This window comes from Furipterus horrens, unplaced genomic scaffold (genome assembly GCF_987537825.1).
Source record: "Furipterus horrens unplaced genomic scaffold, mFurHor1.1.pri manual_scaffold_2, whole genome shotgun sequence".
Taxonomy (NCBI): Eukaryota; Metazoa; Chordata; class Mammalia; order Chiroptera; family Furipteridae; genus Furipterus; species Furipterus horrens.
In genome coordinates this window covers 1,454,940-1,473,316 of record NW_028327172.1, presented here as the reverse complement: position 1 = coordinate 1,473,316, position 18,377 = coordinate 1,454,940, and the positions used below count along the sequence as shown (strand labels likewise).

Below are 18,377 nucleotides of genomic sequence, written 5' to 3'. Positions count from 1 at the left end.
TCCAGCCTCAGGGAGCACAGGGGCACACCGCAGGGCCTGGAGGGGGCAGGTGACGTGCAGAATGGATCGTCCCAACATCCCTGGAGGGACTGTCACACGTGTTACCGAATGGGAAAGGCGAGATGCAGAAAAGCACGTGGACCGTGGGCCGCATGCTTGGCAACCGAGGTCCCGCCTGCCGTGTGCTGGGGCAGGAGGTCCGTGGCGCGCCGCGAGCTCAGGGACACACGACCGTCAGCACAGGTCACGGGGGGAGGGGCCCAGCAAACAGAGGGCTGCACAAGACAGACCCCTTACATACGCCTGCGAGTCAGGCTCGTGATTATTACACGGCAACATCATTCTGAGAAAGTTTTAGAGAAAGCCCAGCGCCACGTGTGTGGCACGGGGGCCAGGCGGCATGCGGGCTGTTCGGCAGGGGGAGGCGGGGGGGGCCGGAGCAGAAGACAGAGACCCCCCCCCCCCGGCTGCAGGCTCCGTGCAGACCCCAGAACCACTTCGTGTGAGGACCCCTATCTCGCAGATGCAGCGCCCGAGGCACCGCGAAGGGGAAACGGCAGAGCGGCTTCGGCCCCTGGGCGGTGGGGGTGGGGGCCGGCCGCAGGGGAGGCTCCACAGACCGCAGCGCCCGCCGCCCCAGGACTCGGGAGCGCGGTGGCACGGGCAGGCTCCGTTTTCCTGGCCTCCCACTTGACAGCAGGTGATAAACAGTGACGGCGGCAGGGAAGGCCAGCGCGGACCCCGGTGGTGCACGCGTGGGCACACACACGGTCTTGTGTGTGCAGATAAAACGCGCTCGACACACAGAATACATACGTATCTTCCGAACCAAAGTCCAGAACGTGTGCAAAGGCAAAGCTTTTGCTCTTCTACTTGGACACAAAGAAAATTTTCATGTTAAAAAAAGATGTGACCGGCCACATTCCCTCCCTGGAAGCCTGTTAAATTAGAAATAAATAACAGTGATAAAACATGTACTGCTTAACAAGTAGGAAAACATCTCTTAAAAGACCTCCAGATGAAAGAGAAAATCAGGCAGAAAATAAAAGCGGTCGGGACGGCCGTGAACAGGCCCATATTTCAGAGGCCTCGCTATTCGTCCCAGCCAGCGCTGCGATCAGAGGAAAATTTATAACCGTTTGGTGCCTTTCGGGCGGCAGACTTAAAAAAAAATGAACTCACTATTCCCCTGAATTAAGTTTAAAAACAGTATCAAGTTAGCCAGGAAGAGGAAATTAATAGATATAAAAGCCCAAGTTGGTGAAATAGAAAAACAAAACTAGCCACAAAAAAAAACAAGTAGCTTTCTGATACGATGATAAATGCCTCCGAAACCGTAAATCTCTCATGAGTTTGCTGGAAAAAAGGAAAAGCAAAACTATAAAGCTCCAGGAGGAAGAAAAAAGATGGCAGACGCAGAGACCATAAAACCGCTCAGAGAAAACGTGCTCCCGCCGAGGGGCAGCATCACTGAGACCCTCGAGGAGCCAACTTAGCGCGACATGTGAATGCCCCCCGAGAGGAGGAAAGAGATGACAGCCCTTGCAAACAGGTACCAGGCTCAGAGGGCTTCGTGGCCTCGGCCCGACCTCTGGCCTTTCAGGGGAAGGCCGCCATGTGCGCGGGCCTGTCCCGGGACGCAGGGGCGGCCGCACCCCTTGTGTAAACACTGCGCTCGCACACGCGCAGCGAAGGCCTGCTCCCCCGAACCCGGGCGCCGTTATTTCTGGGAACAGATGGCAGGGTGGCTTTCATCAGGGCTGAGAGGACAGTGTCAGCGTTAATGGCAGCTGAGCAGACCCAGGACGCGTTCTCCCCGATGGGCACGGCGGTGACCGGCCGGCCACGGTTTTGCTCTTGAACCAGGGCACGCACCGGTGTCCCGGGAACGGATCACTCGGCCCACGTGCGGTGCCGGTGTTGGGCGCGTTTCTGGAAGGGTTTGGGGGCGCCTCTGATTTTCCCTGAAACGGCCTTATTTGTGTCCCTGGAGGCAGGACCCATCTATTTTTCCCACAGGAATGGCCGGGGTTGGGGGGGCTGCCCGCCCGTTGGGGATTACCGGCCTCTTTAGTGCTTAGGGATCAGATAAGTGAAGAATTCCACCGCTTTAATTTGTAGTTCTGGGAGCGTAAGCGAGCTTATCAGCGTCTTTTCATTCTTAAGACCCGCTGGTATTTCCTTCTCAGAGAGAACTGTTTGTATATCTTAGAGCCTTTCCTCGTCATGATTTACAAGGGCTTCTTAAACATGTCGCTGAGAACCAGCCCTCTGTTTTATTGATGTGAGTGGCAACTGTTTTCCCCAAATTATGTCTGTTATCTTTTGGGCTTTGCAAAATATTTTTATTTTATCTATTTTTTCATGGAAGAAAGAGCTGACGGAGTGACCCACACACACTGAGTATGCCATCTGGGAGCTTTTGACTCAACTAACATGGTGGGTGTGCGTGTCCACCCCCCCACCCCCTCCCCGAGTCTCCTTGTGTCCTGGGTCCGGCCACCTCCTCGAAAAACGGCCCCAGGCCCCGCCACGCCCGGGAGACCGCTGGCCTTCCTGCCCTTCCAGGCCGGTCTGCGTTTCCGGAGTTTGATAGAAATACAGTCTGTGCTCTTTCTAGATCTGGCTCCTTTCACTCATCACGGTTATTTTGAGATTCATCCAGGCCATTACGTACATAAATAGTTTATTCCTTTTTATTTTTGAGTCATTTCCATGCTATGGATACGCTACACATTTAAAAAAACGATTCAGATGTTGATGGGCCTTTGGGTGGTTTCCAGTTTTCACAAAACCGCGATGCCGAGTCCACTGGCTGGTGCCGGCAGGGACGCCCGCCCTCGCTTCTCCCGGGGCCCCCACGACAGCGGGACTGGGGTGCAGCAGGGGTGCTGTGGGCCGTGTCGGGGGGTGCCAGCCTTGCCCAAGGCGGCCGCCCGCTTGCCATCGCTGCCGGGAGCGGACGAGGGCTCTGGGTCCAGGCGCCTCCGCTTCAGCCCGGACAACGACTGTGTAGCCGGAGCGCCGTACGGATTTCATTTGCATCCCCTGACAACCGACGATGGAGGGCAGCTTCTGTGGGCTGACCCATCGGTTTTCCACTAAGCATCCGCTCCAGCCTTTTGCCCCTTTTTATCTGGGTTCTTCTCGTTCAGCAGGGAGTGTCCCTCCTCCATTCTGGACCCAGGTCGTCTATCAGGTGTATCATTTGACCTTCTTTTCCTCCCAATCTTGAACTCAAAGTCACAAAGATGGCTTCCTGTGCTTTATAAGTTTGAGGCACTCGAGTCAGGTCTGTGATAAATTTTGAGTGAACTTGTGTACATGATGCCAGACGCTCCCATCCGGCACCCGGACGCCCCCGCCCGGCACAATCCGCGGACGAGACCGTCCTCCCTCCGTGCGCGGCTCCTGCTCCTCGGCCGGCAGTCGGCCGTCCAGAAACGCGTGGTCCCTCCGGGCGCTGAGCTGGGCCGTGGGTCTACTTCCTCGTCTGCATTTGCCAGCGGTTTCTAACCTATTTCATCTTGTGGCACATAAACTAATTACTATGGTAAATTCTGCGACAGACACACCCCAAAATAGTTTTTTGTTGATCTGACCAAAAAAAGGTATAATTTTGATTGATTTACAAAACAAAAAATAATTACCTACCCTTTTTGCTCCGAAGTGACTTTTTAAAAAATCAGGGGGCCTATACTTGTATCTAAGACTTTCTGGGACCAAGAGTGAACCAATGAGACACAAGCTCATTGTGCGACGTGACCAATAAGATGCAAATCAATGGCGTGACGTATGTGTTTACGGGTCCGGCCTGGACAGCCACACCGGACGGCTACTGCGGTGCTGGCGGCTGGCGGCTGTTTTCTTTGTCAATGAGGGAGAGGAAGCCAGTGCCCCCGGCTGTGCGCAGTTGGGTGTTGTGCGTTTTAAAGCGTCTCGCCCTGAACGGTGTGGCTCAGGGGTTGGGTGTCACTCCTTGAAGCGGAAGGTCACCCGCTTGCTCCCGGGTCGGGGCACACGCCTGGGCTGCGGGTTTGACCCACAGTCGAGGCACCTGCGAGAGGCCACGGACGGACGCTTCCCTCTCAGGTGGACGTTTCTCTTCCTGCCTCCCTTCCCCTCACTCTCTAAAAATAAAAAATAAAGTGAGATCTAAAGGGAGAACCCCTCAGGCCCTCCCGCTGAAAACCACGTGGGACGCCGCCCCGCGCGGCCTCCGGCCTGGCCCACTCTCAGGGCTGTCTCCGTGTCCAAGGCCACGGGTGTTTCCGTGCGCACTGAAGAGCCAGCTTGTTGCTGTCTCCAGAATGCCCGCAGCCCCCCGTTGAGCTGAGAGAGTCACGACCACGGGGCGCCCCTCCGTGTCCTTAGTTTAGATCGTCGGCCATTTCCCCCAGCAGCACTGTGCCGGAGCCCCCCGTGTGCGGCGCCCACCTCCGTTCCGACCCCGTCTCTACGTCGTTCACATTTCCAATGCTGCTGCGAGGGGCGCTTTTAAAATGCCCGTTCCCGGGCTGCCGCCCAAACGCAGGAGGAGCGTTGGTTCCGCCGGTGGGTCTTCTCTGTGCCGCCCTGTGGAGCTCACGCGCCGGCTCTAGCGGCCTTGCGGACACCCGGGTTTTCTACGCTGACAACCACGCCGCTTGCAAATAAAGGCTTTGACTTCCCTTCCAGCCCGGGTGCCCGAGCCCCTTGCGCCGGCCTTTTGCCACGGCCAGAGTCTCCCGTTCACTGTGGGGTACAAGCGACGAGCGCCTGACGCCCCGAGAAAGCGGTCTGGGAGTTCGTCAGCGGCGGGCTTTTGGTCGGCTACCTTTACCCGGTCGAGACGCCTCCTGTTTCTTCCTGTGGAGGGCTTTCACGAGGAGGGGCCACTGGGTGCTCTTCCTCTGCACCCATGAGACAGCCCGAGGGGTTTCCTTCTCTCTGTGAATTTTGTGAACATGCCCGTTTGCTGGCTGAGTCTTGAAAGGGCCGACTAACGTTGCATTCCCGGGCCCCAGCTGGTCGTCATCTGCTGTCCTTTCCGTCCAGCGTTTGATTTGCTAATATCGGACTTAGGCCTTTTTTTTTTGCATTAATGTTCACGAGGGATACTGGCTGTAGGCTTTCTTCTTATCATGCCTTTGGCTGGTCTTCATATCAGGGCTTTCTAATGGGTTTGGAACTATTCCCAGTACCTTTCAATTGTTCAGAAACTGTCCAGAATTGATTTCATTGTTTTTCTTAGATGTTTGTCAGGATTCACCATTGAATATGGCCCTGGGATAGACTCTGGGGGAAAGTTCTTACCGACAACTTTGATTTTATTGACGGATATGGAACTATTGAGGTTATCCATTTCCTGAGTAGTTCACATCTTTCGAGAAACTTGCCCTTGTCATCGGGGTCCTGAATTGGACAACGGTGTAGGCCATTCCTTTACGGTCCCCTTAATACCTGTAGGAAGTGTGCCACCATCGCTTTTTTAATGCGTATCTTATTTCTTAATGAACTACACCGTTTTACTGCGTCTTTCCCACGGCCCCCCTGTGCCCCCACGCCCGCCCAGCCCCACTTGTTAGCTGCCGTCCCGCTCCCGCCCGTCTCTGTCCTGCTTGTGAGCTCGGCTCATCATCTCCCGTTTCTGACGCCGGGGGTCCGCGTCCGCTCTCCTTTCCTTCTGATGTGTCTAAGCAGCGCGGGCCGGACCCCTAAAGCGGTCAGCTCCGGGCCTCCTCGCTTCGCCGATCGCTCTTCCGTCGGGGAGGGTGCTGGTTTCTCCTCTGACACCGGGTTCCAGCTCCTTCGGGGCTTCGTCTGCTGTTCCTTCGCGGCCCCTTCAGGGCGGAGTCGGGTCGCCCTGCCCCTGTGGTCACACCTGCTTGTCCCCAGCGCCGCCTTAGCAGAAGGGGCACCCTCTGATCCGCGGCGCCTTCCTTCCGTGCAGCTGAGATCTCTCCTAGTTTCCCTATTTGGTTCTTCTCCGACCCTGTGCCCGTTTGAAGCACATGACTTTGTTTCCAAATCATGGAAGATTTTCCGGAGATCTTTACTGATTTTTAATTTAATTCCATTTTGTGGTCAGAGGACCTGCCTGATTGTTCCGGGGTCATTTTAAATTCACTGGGATCTGTTTGTGGGTCAGAGCACGCTCTAGCCTGGTGAGGGCTCCGTGTGCCCCTAAGAGCCAGCGGGCTGTGCCGTGATGCGGAGGACTGTCCTAGAAACGTCCTTCAGGCCGCTTGGCCGAAAGCAGTGCCCAGGTCTGCATCCGGACCGCCCCTTGGTCCACCCGTCCCATCAGCCCCTGGGGCAGGTGTATGAACCCCCAAGTCTGAGTGTGGGTTTGTCACTTTCTCCTTTTCTATACAATTCATCATTGTTTCCCATTTGACTATTGGGTGTGATGTTATATTGAGATATACTAATTTATGAATCAAGAATCTAAATGTTTTAAACACATGTAACAGGATCTGATACGGACTAAAGTTATCAGTACTTTCCTGGACAGTCTCTAGTTTGGGACTGTATCTCCCCTTTGACAAAGGAGGAGTGTGGAAACCAGGAACACCACCAATGGGGACAGTGAACGCTGCCCCCACGCCCCCGGCTGTGCGCCCCCATCCGTCTGCGGGTTCTCTCTGGCCCAGCAAGAACGCGAAGCCGCCGGCCAGAGTGCCCGGCTGGACATGCAGAAACCAGCTGACAAAGAATCGCAATGCGACGTAGGAGCAGTCACACTCCTGCAGCGACCCCGGGCGGCCCCGGGCGCCCACCCCAGGGGCGTTGGCAGGACTGGGGCTGAGCCGCTCGGGGGAGGGCTGACGAGCGGGTCCGAGGGTCTGGGTGCAGCCCCTCCCCATCGCCCCACGCGTGCTCCAGAGGCTGCCGGACCCCGAGGCTAGCACGGCTGGTGGGTGGCAACGAGGACGGTCACCACGGTTCAACCAAAAGTCCCCCAGAGCAGGCTGCAGACGCCAGGAGGGCGCCCGGACCCTGCTCTTGTCCTGAGTCAGGGCCTTTTCTTTGACCCAGAAGTCGCGGCAGCTACGTCCCGGTTTCCCGGCAGCCGGCGCTGGGCCTCGCCCGGGGCCTCGTGACAGACCCCCGTTTCCGGGACTCCCCGCAGGCACGGTGACACAGCCATGACAGGTAGCCTCTGGGTCTGTGTCAAAGATAAACTCTCCAGGTGACTCAGGGACTTTCCAGGAAAGTTCCAATCAGAAGCGCCACCAGCGGGCCCTGTGCATGGGGGAGGAGCAGCCTGCGGGGTCGGCTGACCGGCTGCCGTGGGGGGCCCTCCGCTGACAAGCCGCTGCGGCACCACAGGGTCCTCCTGCGGACGCTGCACAGCTCACAGGACCACGAGCACGTGCGGCGGAGAGCGGGCTGCACGCCGGTCTCACCGGGGGTCCCGGGAATTCGCCCACCGGAGGGGCCACAGGCCTCCGGGAGGACAGGCGGTGCCTGGAAACCGAGGCTCCGCGTGGGCACTGGGCCCGGCAGAGGCCGCACCCACCGGGAAACAGCGACGCAGATCCAACAAACCGAGCAAACCGGGCGCAGCCAACAGCGGGGAGAGGGGACAGGCGCGTGTCCTGGCGTCTAAGCAAAGGACCCTCGGGCTGGCTCCTGTCCAGGACTCGGGAGGTGCCCGCACAGCTTGTCTGGGGCCCCACACCACACACGTCCTGGGTCGGCTCCCTGGGTCGCTCTGGGCACACAAAGGGACGCTTCCCCTCGAGCGGGGCACCCTGGAGTCCCGCCGATGACAGCCTCCATTGGGGTGCATGGGAACCCCACAGATGAAAGCCCCCCAGTCACCACCGAAGCTTACAGAGCCACAAGGAAAGGAGACACCATGACCCTGGGCCAGGAGAAGCCACAGGGACAGCGTTAGACCTTCTCAGAACCATAGACAATGAAGCTGTGGGCAGCGACAGTGACCGGAGCCTGTTCAATGGGCCTAAAAATCAAAGTTGAAAAGTCTGAGGAAGGGAGGAACCGCCCTCAACAAGGACGCCGGAGTGAAAACAGACGTGGCCAGTGAAATGCAAATGTGGGCGGTGAGTACGGGGTGGAGCACAGAGCCAGAGGGTCTAGAAGGTTCTAGCAGAGGCGAGTGCCTGGGGAGGCCACGTTTTCTCCACACCCGACGAAAGACACAAATTCCGGGCTGGGAATCCCAACGGACTGCAGGCGGGAAAAACGAAAGTCCTCTGCCAGCCTGACTCACTGGAGAGAAACGACAAAGTCAGAGACAAGGCACTCAGTGCCCAGAGGGGCAGGGTCCTCTCCAGAGCCCGCCAGTGACCTCGGCCACGCCAGCGGCCGGACGGGAGTGGCGTGCCCCTCGCTGCACAGAGCACACACAGCACACCCTAGAACGTGCCCCCCAGATAAAGCAGCGGCCAGGAGCAGAGGCCACACACGCCGCTTTCAGACACACACCGAGCGGAGCACCCACAGACCCGCACTGAAGCCCCGCTTCCTCCCAATCTGAGACCGAAACCCCGCGCGGCTGTGGGTGAGGCCACGCGAGCCTTCACTGTGCCCGTCACAGGGACGGTTCGGAGGGTCGCTCACAGAGGCCAACCCTGAGCGCAGGGCCAACGGCAGCCCAAGGGACAGGCAGGGGCCGGGGGGCTGGGAGGGGCCGGAGCCCCGGACCAATGGCTGAGGACCACTGATTGGGAGCCTTCGCATCCAGGGTAGACCCCGCAGGCGTGGCCAGGGTGCAGTCAGCACGTGCGGCTTCAACGCCAGCGGCACGAGGCCAGGCCCAAAGGCCGGAACCAGCGGCAGGGATGCTGCAGGGCCCTGGGAGCCGCCTGAACAGGGCAGCTGCCCCAAAACGGGGCACCCACCCGGCAGTGCCAGCAGCTTCAACGAGGCTCTGGAACCCATGAGTGTGAGGGACGCCAGGCCTGAGGGTCACAGGACCGAAGTCCAGAGACGCTGAGCCCGAGACAGGCAGGGCAGGCACCAGGCGGGGGCGGCGGGCGGCACTGTGCGCTGCGGCGCAGAAGACTTGGGGCCTGACAGCCCTGTCCGTGCCCCCAGAAGTGCACCTGCGAGGCCTGGGCCCAGTAAGGTTGTGGGCGCCCCAACATGGGAGCAGTGGCCTTTCCCAGAGACGGCACCTCCTCACACCAGGTCTCTGCGTGGCCCCTGCCCCTCATGCCTCGGGTGGAGCCACACCGGGTCCCTGGTGGCCCCTGCGACCGCTCTGGCTGGGTGGACGCATCGTGTTGGCAGGAAGGAAACCCGCCCGGCGCGGTGCCTGGTCTTCTCGGCACTCGGACCCCACCAGCACTCCACGGGCGGCCCCGCGAGCTTGGTAACGCCCGGCGCCGAGGGGGTCTGCGCTGGCCGCTCCGCACTCCCCACGCCCGCCCTGCCCACCAGCAGCTGCAGAAAGCCCCTATGGCGTCGCGACGGTGCTCCCATCCCCAAACCCGGAGCTGTGGGGACACCAGGCGTCTGCGGGCACATTTGCCCTTTGTGGCCACTCCAGGGGCAGGCAGGGAGCAGGCCCCAGGGCTCACCAGCAACGTGGCTGGGCCAGAGCCACATCCAGACGGCATGTGAGGAAGCCACGGGCAGCCCAGCGCCTGTGCAGTGGGTGCAGGCTCCGTCCTGACCCCCGAGTCCCCAGGAGGGGGCCCATGACAGCCCCTGGAGCCCGGGCGGCCAAGCCCCTTCCCAGAACTCACCCCGCCCTCCAGCCAGGGCACAGTCAGCAGACGCTGGGGACACCCTGGGAGTCAGCTGCCCGGTGGGCAGGCACCAGCCGCCCAGCACGACCAGGGCAGGGCCTGGAGCCCAGGGGCCCCGCAGCCAGGACAGAGCAGGAGGGGTCCCTCCACGTGGGGCCCAGCCTCCCGGAGGGACGCGCCCTTGAGCCACGGAGGGGTAGGACTGACAGGCAGACCCTGGGCTGCTGCAGCCAGGGAGCACCTGCCGCCCACCTGGCCACAGCAGGTAGCCCGGGGAGGAGTGGACACCCGGGGTCAGAGCTGAGGGCCCGGCGCGGAGGGTCCTCACCAGCGCTGTCGAAGCTGTCCACAGAGAAGGGGTCCGACCTCCGCTCCTCCGAGACGTGGTCGCACGTGATGTAGGGGACCGTGAGCATCTTCTCTCCCGGGCTCACCCCATTGTCCTTGTCCAGCTTGAACTTTTTCTTCTTTACCTTAAAAAACACCAGACAAGCAATAAGCTGGCAGGCTGTGTGTGCCCTGTGCCTGTCCCTCCGCCACTGCGGAGCACCTAAGGGGGCCTGCCCGCCCCAGCACCGACACAGAGGGCGGGCTGTGGCACTGTGCGCTGCCGCCCGGGGTCCCGTGGGAGCACATGGCCGTGGCAGGGGGGCCGTTACCATGACAGACTTCTTGGGCTTGGGGCTGGGGGACAGAAGAGTCTGGCCCCGTGTTGGCTTCCGCACGTAGATTTTCCAGGTGGACGAGTCAGGGTTCTCGGCTGCGTAACACCGCCACGCTGTCTGCACCCGGAAAGGAAAGGCTGCCCGTCACCTGCCGAGCCGCCTGGCAGGGCCGCGTGCGGGAGCTTCAGCCCGGGTCCCCATGCCTGCCGGAGCCACAGAAAGGCCCCGCGCCTGGCCCTTCTGAGGCCCGGGGTCACAGGCACACCCGTCCACCTCCGCGTCCCCGTCCACAGACGCCCATGCGAGTCCTGCCGCATGCACGATGGGAGTGGGCCCCTGAGCCCTCCCTGCTGTGGCTCGCCCTCCGCTCCCTCCGCAGTGCCCAGCTGCAGGCCGCCTGCGGCGCACGTGTCCCCGCGCCTAAGCCTGGCCCTCCCGAGGAGGGTCACCCGAGGGGCGTGACTTGATTCTGGGCCCTGCACAAGGGCTCCCCTCCTGCAGGCGCTCTGCGTGCTGGGCTGGGCCGGTTTTACAGGCCTGATGCGTGGTGTCCCCAAAAGAAGACACCGTGGGGCCATGAAGACGGGCCTGGGTTGGGGCCGCCCAGCCCCTTGGCTTTACGGCCGCCACTTCTATGTCCTGCTTGTGCAGGTGGGGTGCCCAGGCCCCAGAGCCGGGTTCTGGAAGGGCTTCAATGGAAAGAGGCGGAGGCCCCTGCCGAGGCCCTGGTGGGCAAACCCGGGACACCAGGGCTCAGGTGCGACCCCAGACCACCCAGGGGCGTTCAGCTCTGGGCGCGCAGAGGGGGCCCCACTGTGTGCAGACACGCTGCTGGGCAGAGGCTCCCACACCCACGGCAGGAGCCTCCTCGGGCGGCCCTGGGCCCCTTCAGCCCCACTCCTCAGCCCCCGCCAGGGCCGTGAGCAGACCCTCAGGGGCCCGGCCCGTCTGTTTGCACTGAGGGCAGTCACTTCTCCGCTGGGCCCCGGAGGCTGGGCCGCAGACCAGAGCCTCGGATCGGGGGGCGCAGGGCCGCCTGCCTCCAGCACCTTCCCTCCCCACTGCTTCACTCTGCCTCCGTCGGCCCCCAGGGGTGCGTGCTGGGCTGTCCAGGAGCTGAGCTGTGGGTCAGCGCACACTTGTCCTTGCCTGACATTGCCTGGGTCCCAAGCCCCAAGGGGACAGCCACCTGGGGGCCCCTTCCTCCTCCCTCCAGGACGCGCTCCCACGCAGAGCGAGGGTGTGGTCACAGGAGGGAGGAAAAGCCGGGATCCTGAAGCCCCCTGGCCAGCTGCTGCGGCCGGCTGGCAAGAGGCCCACAGACCTGACCAGGCCGGTCCTGAGTGGCCCGGGCACGTCCCCACCCACCTGCCCGGCCCGCAGGGAGCGGCTGTCCGTGGGGCTCCCCTGGCCCCGCTGCTGCCCTGTCAGCCTTGCCGGAACTGCCTGGAGCAGGGGGTACGAGAGGCCAGCGCGTCTGGCCGTGGGACAGAGCCCATCCACGCTCCGGAGTGTCCGCGTGGGACGGGCCAGGTCGGCTCAGGGCTGGGAGCAGCTCCCGACGCCCAGAAGAGACGCTCACAGGGTGGACCCCGCGGACACAGCGGGACGCGCCGGCAACAGCGAACGAAGCCTTGCCGGGCACGCGCCGTCACCTGAATGAGCGAGGCCGCTGCCGGGATCTGCCGGTTGAAGTGCTTCTGCCTCTGCTTCTGCTGGACCTTGAGCGCAAAGCCGGAGCCGAGGATGCCCTGGGGGGAGACGGGACCTGAGCGCGCCGAGGCGACCGGCACCCCAGCCACCCCCACCATGGAGGGCCCTGCGGCACCGAGGACGGCTGGGGGGACAGGGGCGGCCAGCTCATCAGATACAGAGCCCCCACCCACAGACGCGCGCACACGCGAACGCACCGTACTCTGCACACCGCACGCACCCCGAACACACACAGGTGCAGACAACACACACGCATGCACAAGCACGCACACTTCCACGCTCCGCACCCGCCTGTGCACACATACTATACCTGTGCACACCCAGCACGTGAATGCACACACACTCACACGCGCCGCTAGCATGTAACACGCATGCACGCACCGCACACGCCCAGTGGACAGGAGGGGCCAGCGGGAGGCAGGCGCCCGCAGAGCACCCACCGCCGGCAGCGCGAAGAAGGAGATGGCGAAGACGGAGAAGCAGGAGGCGATGGTCTTCCCGACCCACGTCTGCGGCACCTTGTCCCCGTAGCCGATGGTGGTGACGGTGACCTGTGGGGGGCGGGGCGGCGGTCAGCGCGGGCATCTGCCCAGCCCGGGCTGCCACCCTGAGAACGGAGGCCACGCGGTCCCACCTACAGGCGGCGCGGCCCCCCGCAGCCGCAGGGCAAGGCGGCGGGTGGTGGGGGTCTCCCGACTGCACGCCACCACAGGGGCCGGCTCCCCAGGGTGGGCACGGGCTGCGGCACCCACAAAAGCCAGGGATGCCCCTGGGGGGCGCTGGGCCTGGCCTCCTGCCTGCCCCATCCCAGAAGAGGCTGCCCCCGGGCCACCGCCATCGCTGCGCCCTGGCCCCCGGGAGGCCCAGCCTCGGCAAAGAGCTGGACGGGGATGACACACCACTTCCTGACGCCACCCCGGCACCACATGTTCCCCGTGTCCCTTTTTCCAAGAGAAGCAGACGCAGCTCAGCCTGCCTGCTCAGTGGGGGGGCCATCTGTCCAGGGCACGTGGTGTGCCGACGGGGGTGGGGCTGCTCCTGCCCCCCGAGGGTTTCTCCAGCAGGGGCCGGAAGGTGACAGCCTGCAGGGACTCCAGAGCCCACCCTTTGGGCCAGCTGCTTGGTCCCTGTACCCCTGGCCCACAGCTGCCCCCCAAACTGGGCTTCTCCAGGAGCCGGCTCTGAGCCTGACGAGGGGGCCGAGGATGCCCTGGGTCACATCTGCCCTGTCGACACGGCAGTCACCCCCACATGCCAGGCAGCAGGCACGGGGCCCTGAGTGTCCGTAAGAGAGACCGTCCTGCCTGGCCCTGTCAGCGCCGCCCTGGGCAGCCTGACCCCCTGTGGGAACGCTAAGCCAGACCAGTGACAGCGGCCTCACAGGCCCGGAAGGTCTGCGTGAAGCCTCCCTTTGACCCCAAACCCCCCATGAGTCTGCTGTGGGGGTGGGGACATGGAGGCAGGGCCCGGAGAGCCCACTGAGCAGCCCCCAACCCCTGAAGGTGGAGGCCCACACAGGCCCCTGCGTGGCGCAGGTGACAGCACAGAGGTGAGAGGCCCGTGGGTGACAGAAGCCACGGAGGAAGCTGGGCCGCAGGAAGGACCACAGCACGGGACTTGGGAGACACAAGAGCTGGGCCTATGGGAGCCCTGAGCCCTCAGCGCCCAAACCCTTCCACGGGCACCACGCACACCCGGGACACCACACACACACATGGAGACATACAAAGCAGCAACACAGCACATGTGCACGCATATGCACCTAATGCACACACATGCAGCATGCACACACAGCACACGCACAGCAACACACGGCATAGCCCGTGCATGGCCCATGCATGCATGTGCACTCACACATGCACAATGTGTGGTCCATACATGCACGGTGGTATGGCCCACCACACGTGGCATGCCCCGTGCACACACATGCACATGTGGCATAGCATATGCACAGTCCATGGACACGGCACATGTGTGGTCCGTGCACACACGCCGCACATGTATGGCTCGTGCACACACACACAGCACGCCGCACATGTATGGCCCATGCACACACACTCACGCACAGCACATGGCACATGCATGGCCCATGCACACACATACACGTGCAGCACACCACAGCACATTCACAGAAAGGGGCTGGTACCAGTCTGAGCCTGACTATCTTGGGCTCCCCAGGGCTGACACCGCACACCCCCAACCCCACTGCCCCCCACACACACCCTGCACCCCTGGAGCTCGGCCCGGGCACCTGCAGGGTACAGCCAGGCCACCCTGGGGCCTTGACAAGGCTGACAGCCGGCTGGCAGATAAGGGCACCCTGTGGGGGGCCCATAGCCCCCTTGTCAGCAGGGTGCCCTCCCTGGATGGCCTGCGCCCCACGTGTGGCGTCTGGGCCGCAGCTGCCTCTCAGAGGGCCCGGCATGCGGTGCTCTGGCAGATCCGGGGCGGCCATGGGCAGGGCCCTCAGCCGGGAAGCGGCTCCTTTTCCGTAAGCGTCATTTGTTTACGTGAACATATATCACCAACATGTAATAAGCAACTACTTCTTTAAATTAGCTCATATGCAAACCTTGAGAACATCTCTGCGCTGTAACGTCTGCGCTGCAGGGGCTATAACGCACGTGAACGCAGGTGCTCTGGGGCCGGACGGGGCCCGCGTGCAGGGCAGCCGCGGGGGCACCCACGCCCGGGGGACGCAGCTGAAGGGCGTGGCAGAGAACTCAGGAAACATCAAGAAAAGTAACCTGCGATGCGCCCTTTTAAATGATTGAAATGAACACCAAAAACCCAGAGCGAGAGAAATGAGCGCAGCTCGGGGAGGGCGGGCCCGGCGGGGAGGCGCTGGGAGCCCAGTGAGCGGCAGCAGGCAGATGCCTGAGACCACCTCCCTTAGCTCGTGGGCGCCCCGGCGGGTCCCTCGGCCGGTCCAGCCCAGGCTCAGGCCCGGCCACGTGGTCTGGGAGGCGCGGGACTGCCCGCGGGCTGGTTGGTCAGCACAGGTCCGGTGCCCAGGCCAGGTGTCCCCACCCCCGCATGGAGAGCACACGCCCAGAGCCGGGATGGCCGGGGGGGCCCCCAGACCCTGTCACAGACCCTCTTTGTCAAGTTAACGACATCCTCTCAGCTCTTTGAGGAAACGGCCCACCCCCGCAGAGCTGGCTGTTTTTCCTGAGCTCAGACACAAGCAGCTCAGGAATGGGCCGTTTTATAGCTGCCCTGCTCGGAACTTGCCCCTGAGGAGGACCATCTAGAGTGCGGATCTGCACGTCCGCGGGGCCTCTGAACGCGGGAGCTCGGCCGCCGAGGCCCTCGCCCGGGCGCCAGGCAGCTCCCACGCGCCCCCGCCAACGCCGCAGACCCGCGCACGGCCCGGAGCTGTCCCCGAGCTCCCACAGGCCTCTGTGCCTTCACTCACATGGGGGCGGCCAAGACGGACGAGCCTCCCAGGCCCCCCGCCCACTCTGCCGCCAGGCGCGGGCGCTGGGACCTCTGGGCTCCCTCCCTCTCCAGCAGCACCCTGCAGGCCATCCTCCGAGGGGGCTGGGTGCATCGGGCCAGCGGTCAGTCTGGGGTCACCGCCACAGGCCAGAGGCCTCTGCAGATATCACGGCTGACTCTCCCGAGGGGCGGGATGGCTGAGAGCAGGAGCCAGGATGCTGCCAACCCGGACACTTAGGAGTCCCCGGGGTGGCACCTTCACTTGACAAGCCATTACGGAGGAGGAAAGAGGCTTTGGGGGCGGGCAGCCACGCTGCTGCAGGGCTCACTGAGCTGGCAGGACGGAGGTCCGCACGGCCCCGCACTCCACACCAGGGGCCAGAGCACCGGCGACAGGGCCCAGGCCTCCCGCGGCCTCCCGCTGCCAAGCTGCCCAAGGCGGCCGGGCGGGCGGCAGGACGCTCCCGGGGCAGCCGCCGTCGGGGGCAACCGGCGCAGAGCACACGCTGACCTTCTTGCTCACAGAGACCTTGGAGGCTGGCCGGGCCTGGGTGCCCACCAGGTCCTGTGTGGCTGGGCTGGGGTAGGACCCCCAGACTTGAGAAGGGGGCTGTGCCCGGGGCCACCACCTCAGTGCCAGGATGGACGGGTCAGCCCCTCACGGCCTCGCTCCACGTGCGGCTGCAGCCCCGCGCCCCTGACCGCCAGGCTACCATGCTGCCCTCTCTCACTATGCTTCCCGGTGCTGACCACCTCTCTCCCCCTCGGGCTTTGGCTGAAAAGCTCTCACCCTCGCTGACACACAGTGAACCCCACCCCCAGAAAATCGGCCCTGTGACCAGCCCCCCTGGGCCTGCCAAGTCCGTGTGAGGAGCCCCCATTCCCACCCCAGGGGTCAGCCCTGCAGACTCCTCCGCATCCTACAAAACCCAGCTGTAAAGGCCCTTCTTTGGGGAGGCCCCGGCTAGGCTCCCGGAGCCCATGGTGCCTCACACCGGATGGTCTGCAGACGGAGGCACACGCAGGGGCTGTCCCGCCGCCCAGGGCCTGCGGATGCCCGGGGTCCGCACGGAGCTCCAGGCGGCGGGACAGCGCTGAGTGGGGACCCGAGCAGCCCCCCAGGGCCACGAGGCCTCAGTTTCCCCACCGTCAGATGAGGTCCTCGTGTGGGCCCCTCCTAGCTGGCGGCACCCGCAGGGCTGGCGCAGAGCGTCTGGTCACCCCGACCTCAGTCTCCCAGGGGGCACACGGCCTGCGGGGCCGGGACCTTCCGGAGCCCCCGGCAAAGGAGGAGGGAACAGGGGTCGCACTGTTTGAAATGGTGGCCTGCAGGCAGGGCCAGGCTGCCAGCCTTTTCACTCTAAATTCTAAATTTAGATTCGGGGTAAACAGAGCGCCGGGGCCTCGGACGGGAGAGACCCTCGCCCTGGACAGTGGGCCCGTGTTGGCAGAGCTGCCGTTCCCTCCGCCCGAACGTGAGCACAGACAAGCGTGCTGTGTTCCAAGGGCAAAGGGACAAAGGCTGACGTCCTCCCTGCACCCCGCACCCAGGCGTGGGACGCCGCACGTGGGGGAGCGGGGAGCCCTCCTGTCAGGGTTGGCTGTCCCGCTGGAATAGGGGGACGGGGGAGACACTCAGCTCTTGAGCTGGCCCCTTCGCTCCAGTGGGGAAGCCGAGGTTCGGGGACGGGAGGGACCTGCTCAGGAGGTCCGCCGGGACACCTGCTGTCCTGAGCTGAAGTGTCCCCACCCCCTGAAATGTGTCCACCTGAACCCTAAAATATGAGCGTGTTTGGAAATAAGGGCCTTCGCCAAGGTGATGGAGGGTCCCAAGTTCCTATCACTCTGGGTTACCCCGGGCGGCACTAGGCTGAGGGAGGCCTGAGCCCCCGGACGGGGAAAGGACCCTCCCCCAGAGCCTTCGCAGAGAACATGGCTCTGGGACTCCTCGGTCTCAGACTCCCGGCCTCCAGAGCAGAGGGGGAAGGGCGTGCAGCTTGCTTAAGGCCTCAGCCTGCGGGACCCGGTCATGGCGGCCCCTGGAGAGGAAGCCCCCCATGTCCCAGAGCCGCCACCCCGTAGGCACATCAGCTCATTCATTCATTCACTCATTCGTGCAAGAGACCCCCACTGGGCCACCTCATAGCCGCTGCAGCCCGCCGGGCACATGAGCGTCTGCCCGCTCGGTTTCCCAGCTCCCTAGAGGAGACGGCAGCGGCTGGCTCAGCCCCACAGCCTCCGCATCTCGGACGGGCTGCCCTGGCCCTGGGGCGGCCCAGCGTGCGAACCAGAAACGGCCCGGCCGGCGGGACCCCTGCCCGGGAGGTAGAAGCCCCTTGCATCTCAGGGCTAGGAGGGGCGGTGCCCGCGCCCGCGGAGGGCGGGCAGAGCCAGGACACAGGAAGCCGTAGAGAGCAACTGCCCGGCCACAGATGCGCACTGGCTGGAAGCCCCGGCCGGGCTGCCTGGCTTCGGTTTCTGCAGCTCTGTGTGTCCGGGACGCGCCAGGAACACAGCCCATAACTCAAGCCGTGGGGGCTGTCCGGGCAGCTGCAGGGGCAGCGGCCGCTATGAATGGGAGCCGTTTGCCCCAGCGCCCGGTGTCGGGGGCCCAGGGCAGCCCGGGGCCCGGGGGGAACAATGGCCAGGCCAGGGCCCACGGTGGCCGAGGCTGGGGCTGCAGCTGACGGCGAGGGCCGGGGCACCGGTGCCAAGCCGGGCACAAAGGGGCCGTTCTCCCGGCTGGCGGGCGGATGTTTGCACAGGTGTGGGAGTGGGCGCGCCGCTGTGCCGGGGGCGGGGGCGGGGGGAGCTCGCTGCCCGCGGCTCCAGGAATGGCCGGGGAGGCGGCGGG

The 18,377-nt window shown here is 63.5% G+C and overlaps 1 protein-coding gene across 1 annotated transcript in view; it reads right to left on the bottom strand.

Moving 5' to 3' along the window:
- Positions 1-18,377, bottom strand: part of KCNQ1 (potassium voltage-gated channel subfamily Q member 1) — a 255,928-nt gene that overhangs the window by 171,019 nt on the left and 66,532 nt on the right. Inside the window, exons 7-10 of the mRNA XM_090292878.1 lie at positions 12,523-12,633; positions 12,025-12,120; positions 10,364-10,486; positions 10,033-10,177 (exon numbers count right to left, since the gene is read on the bottom strand). Coding sequence (XP_090149004.1) covers positions 10,033-10,177; positions 10,364-10,486; positions 12,025-12,120; positions 12,523-12,633 — 475 coding nt within the window. The remainder of the gene's footprint in view (positions 1-10,032; positions 10,178-10,363; positions 10,487-12,024; positions 12,121-12,522; positions 12,634-18,377) is intronic.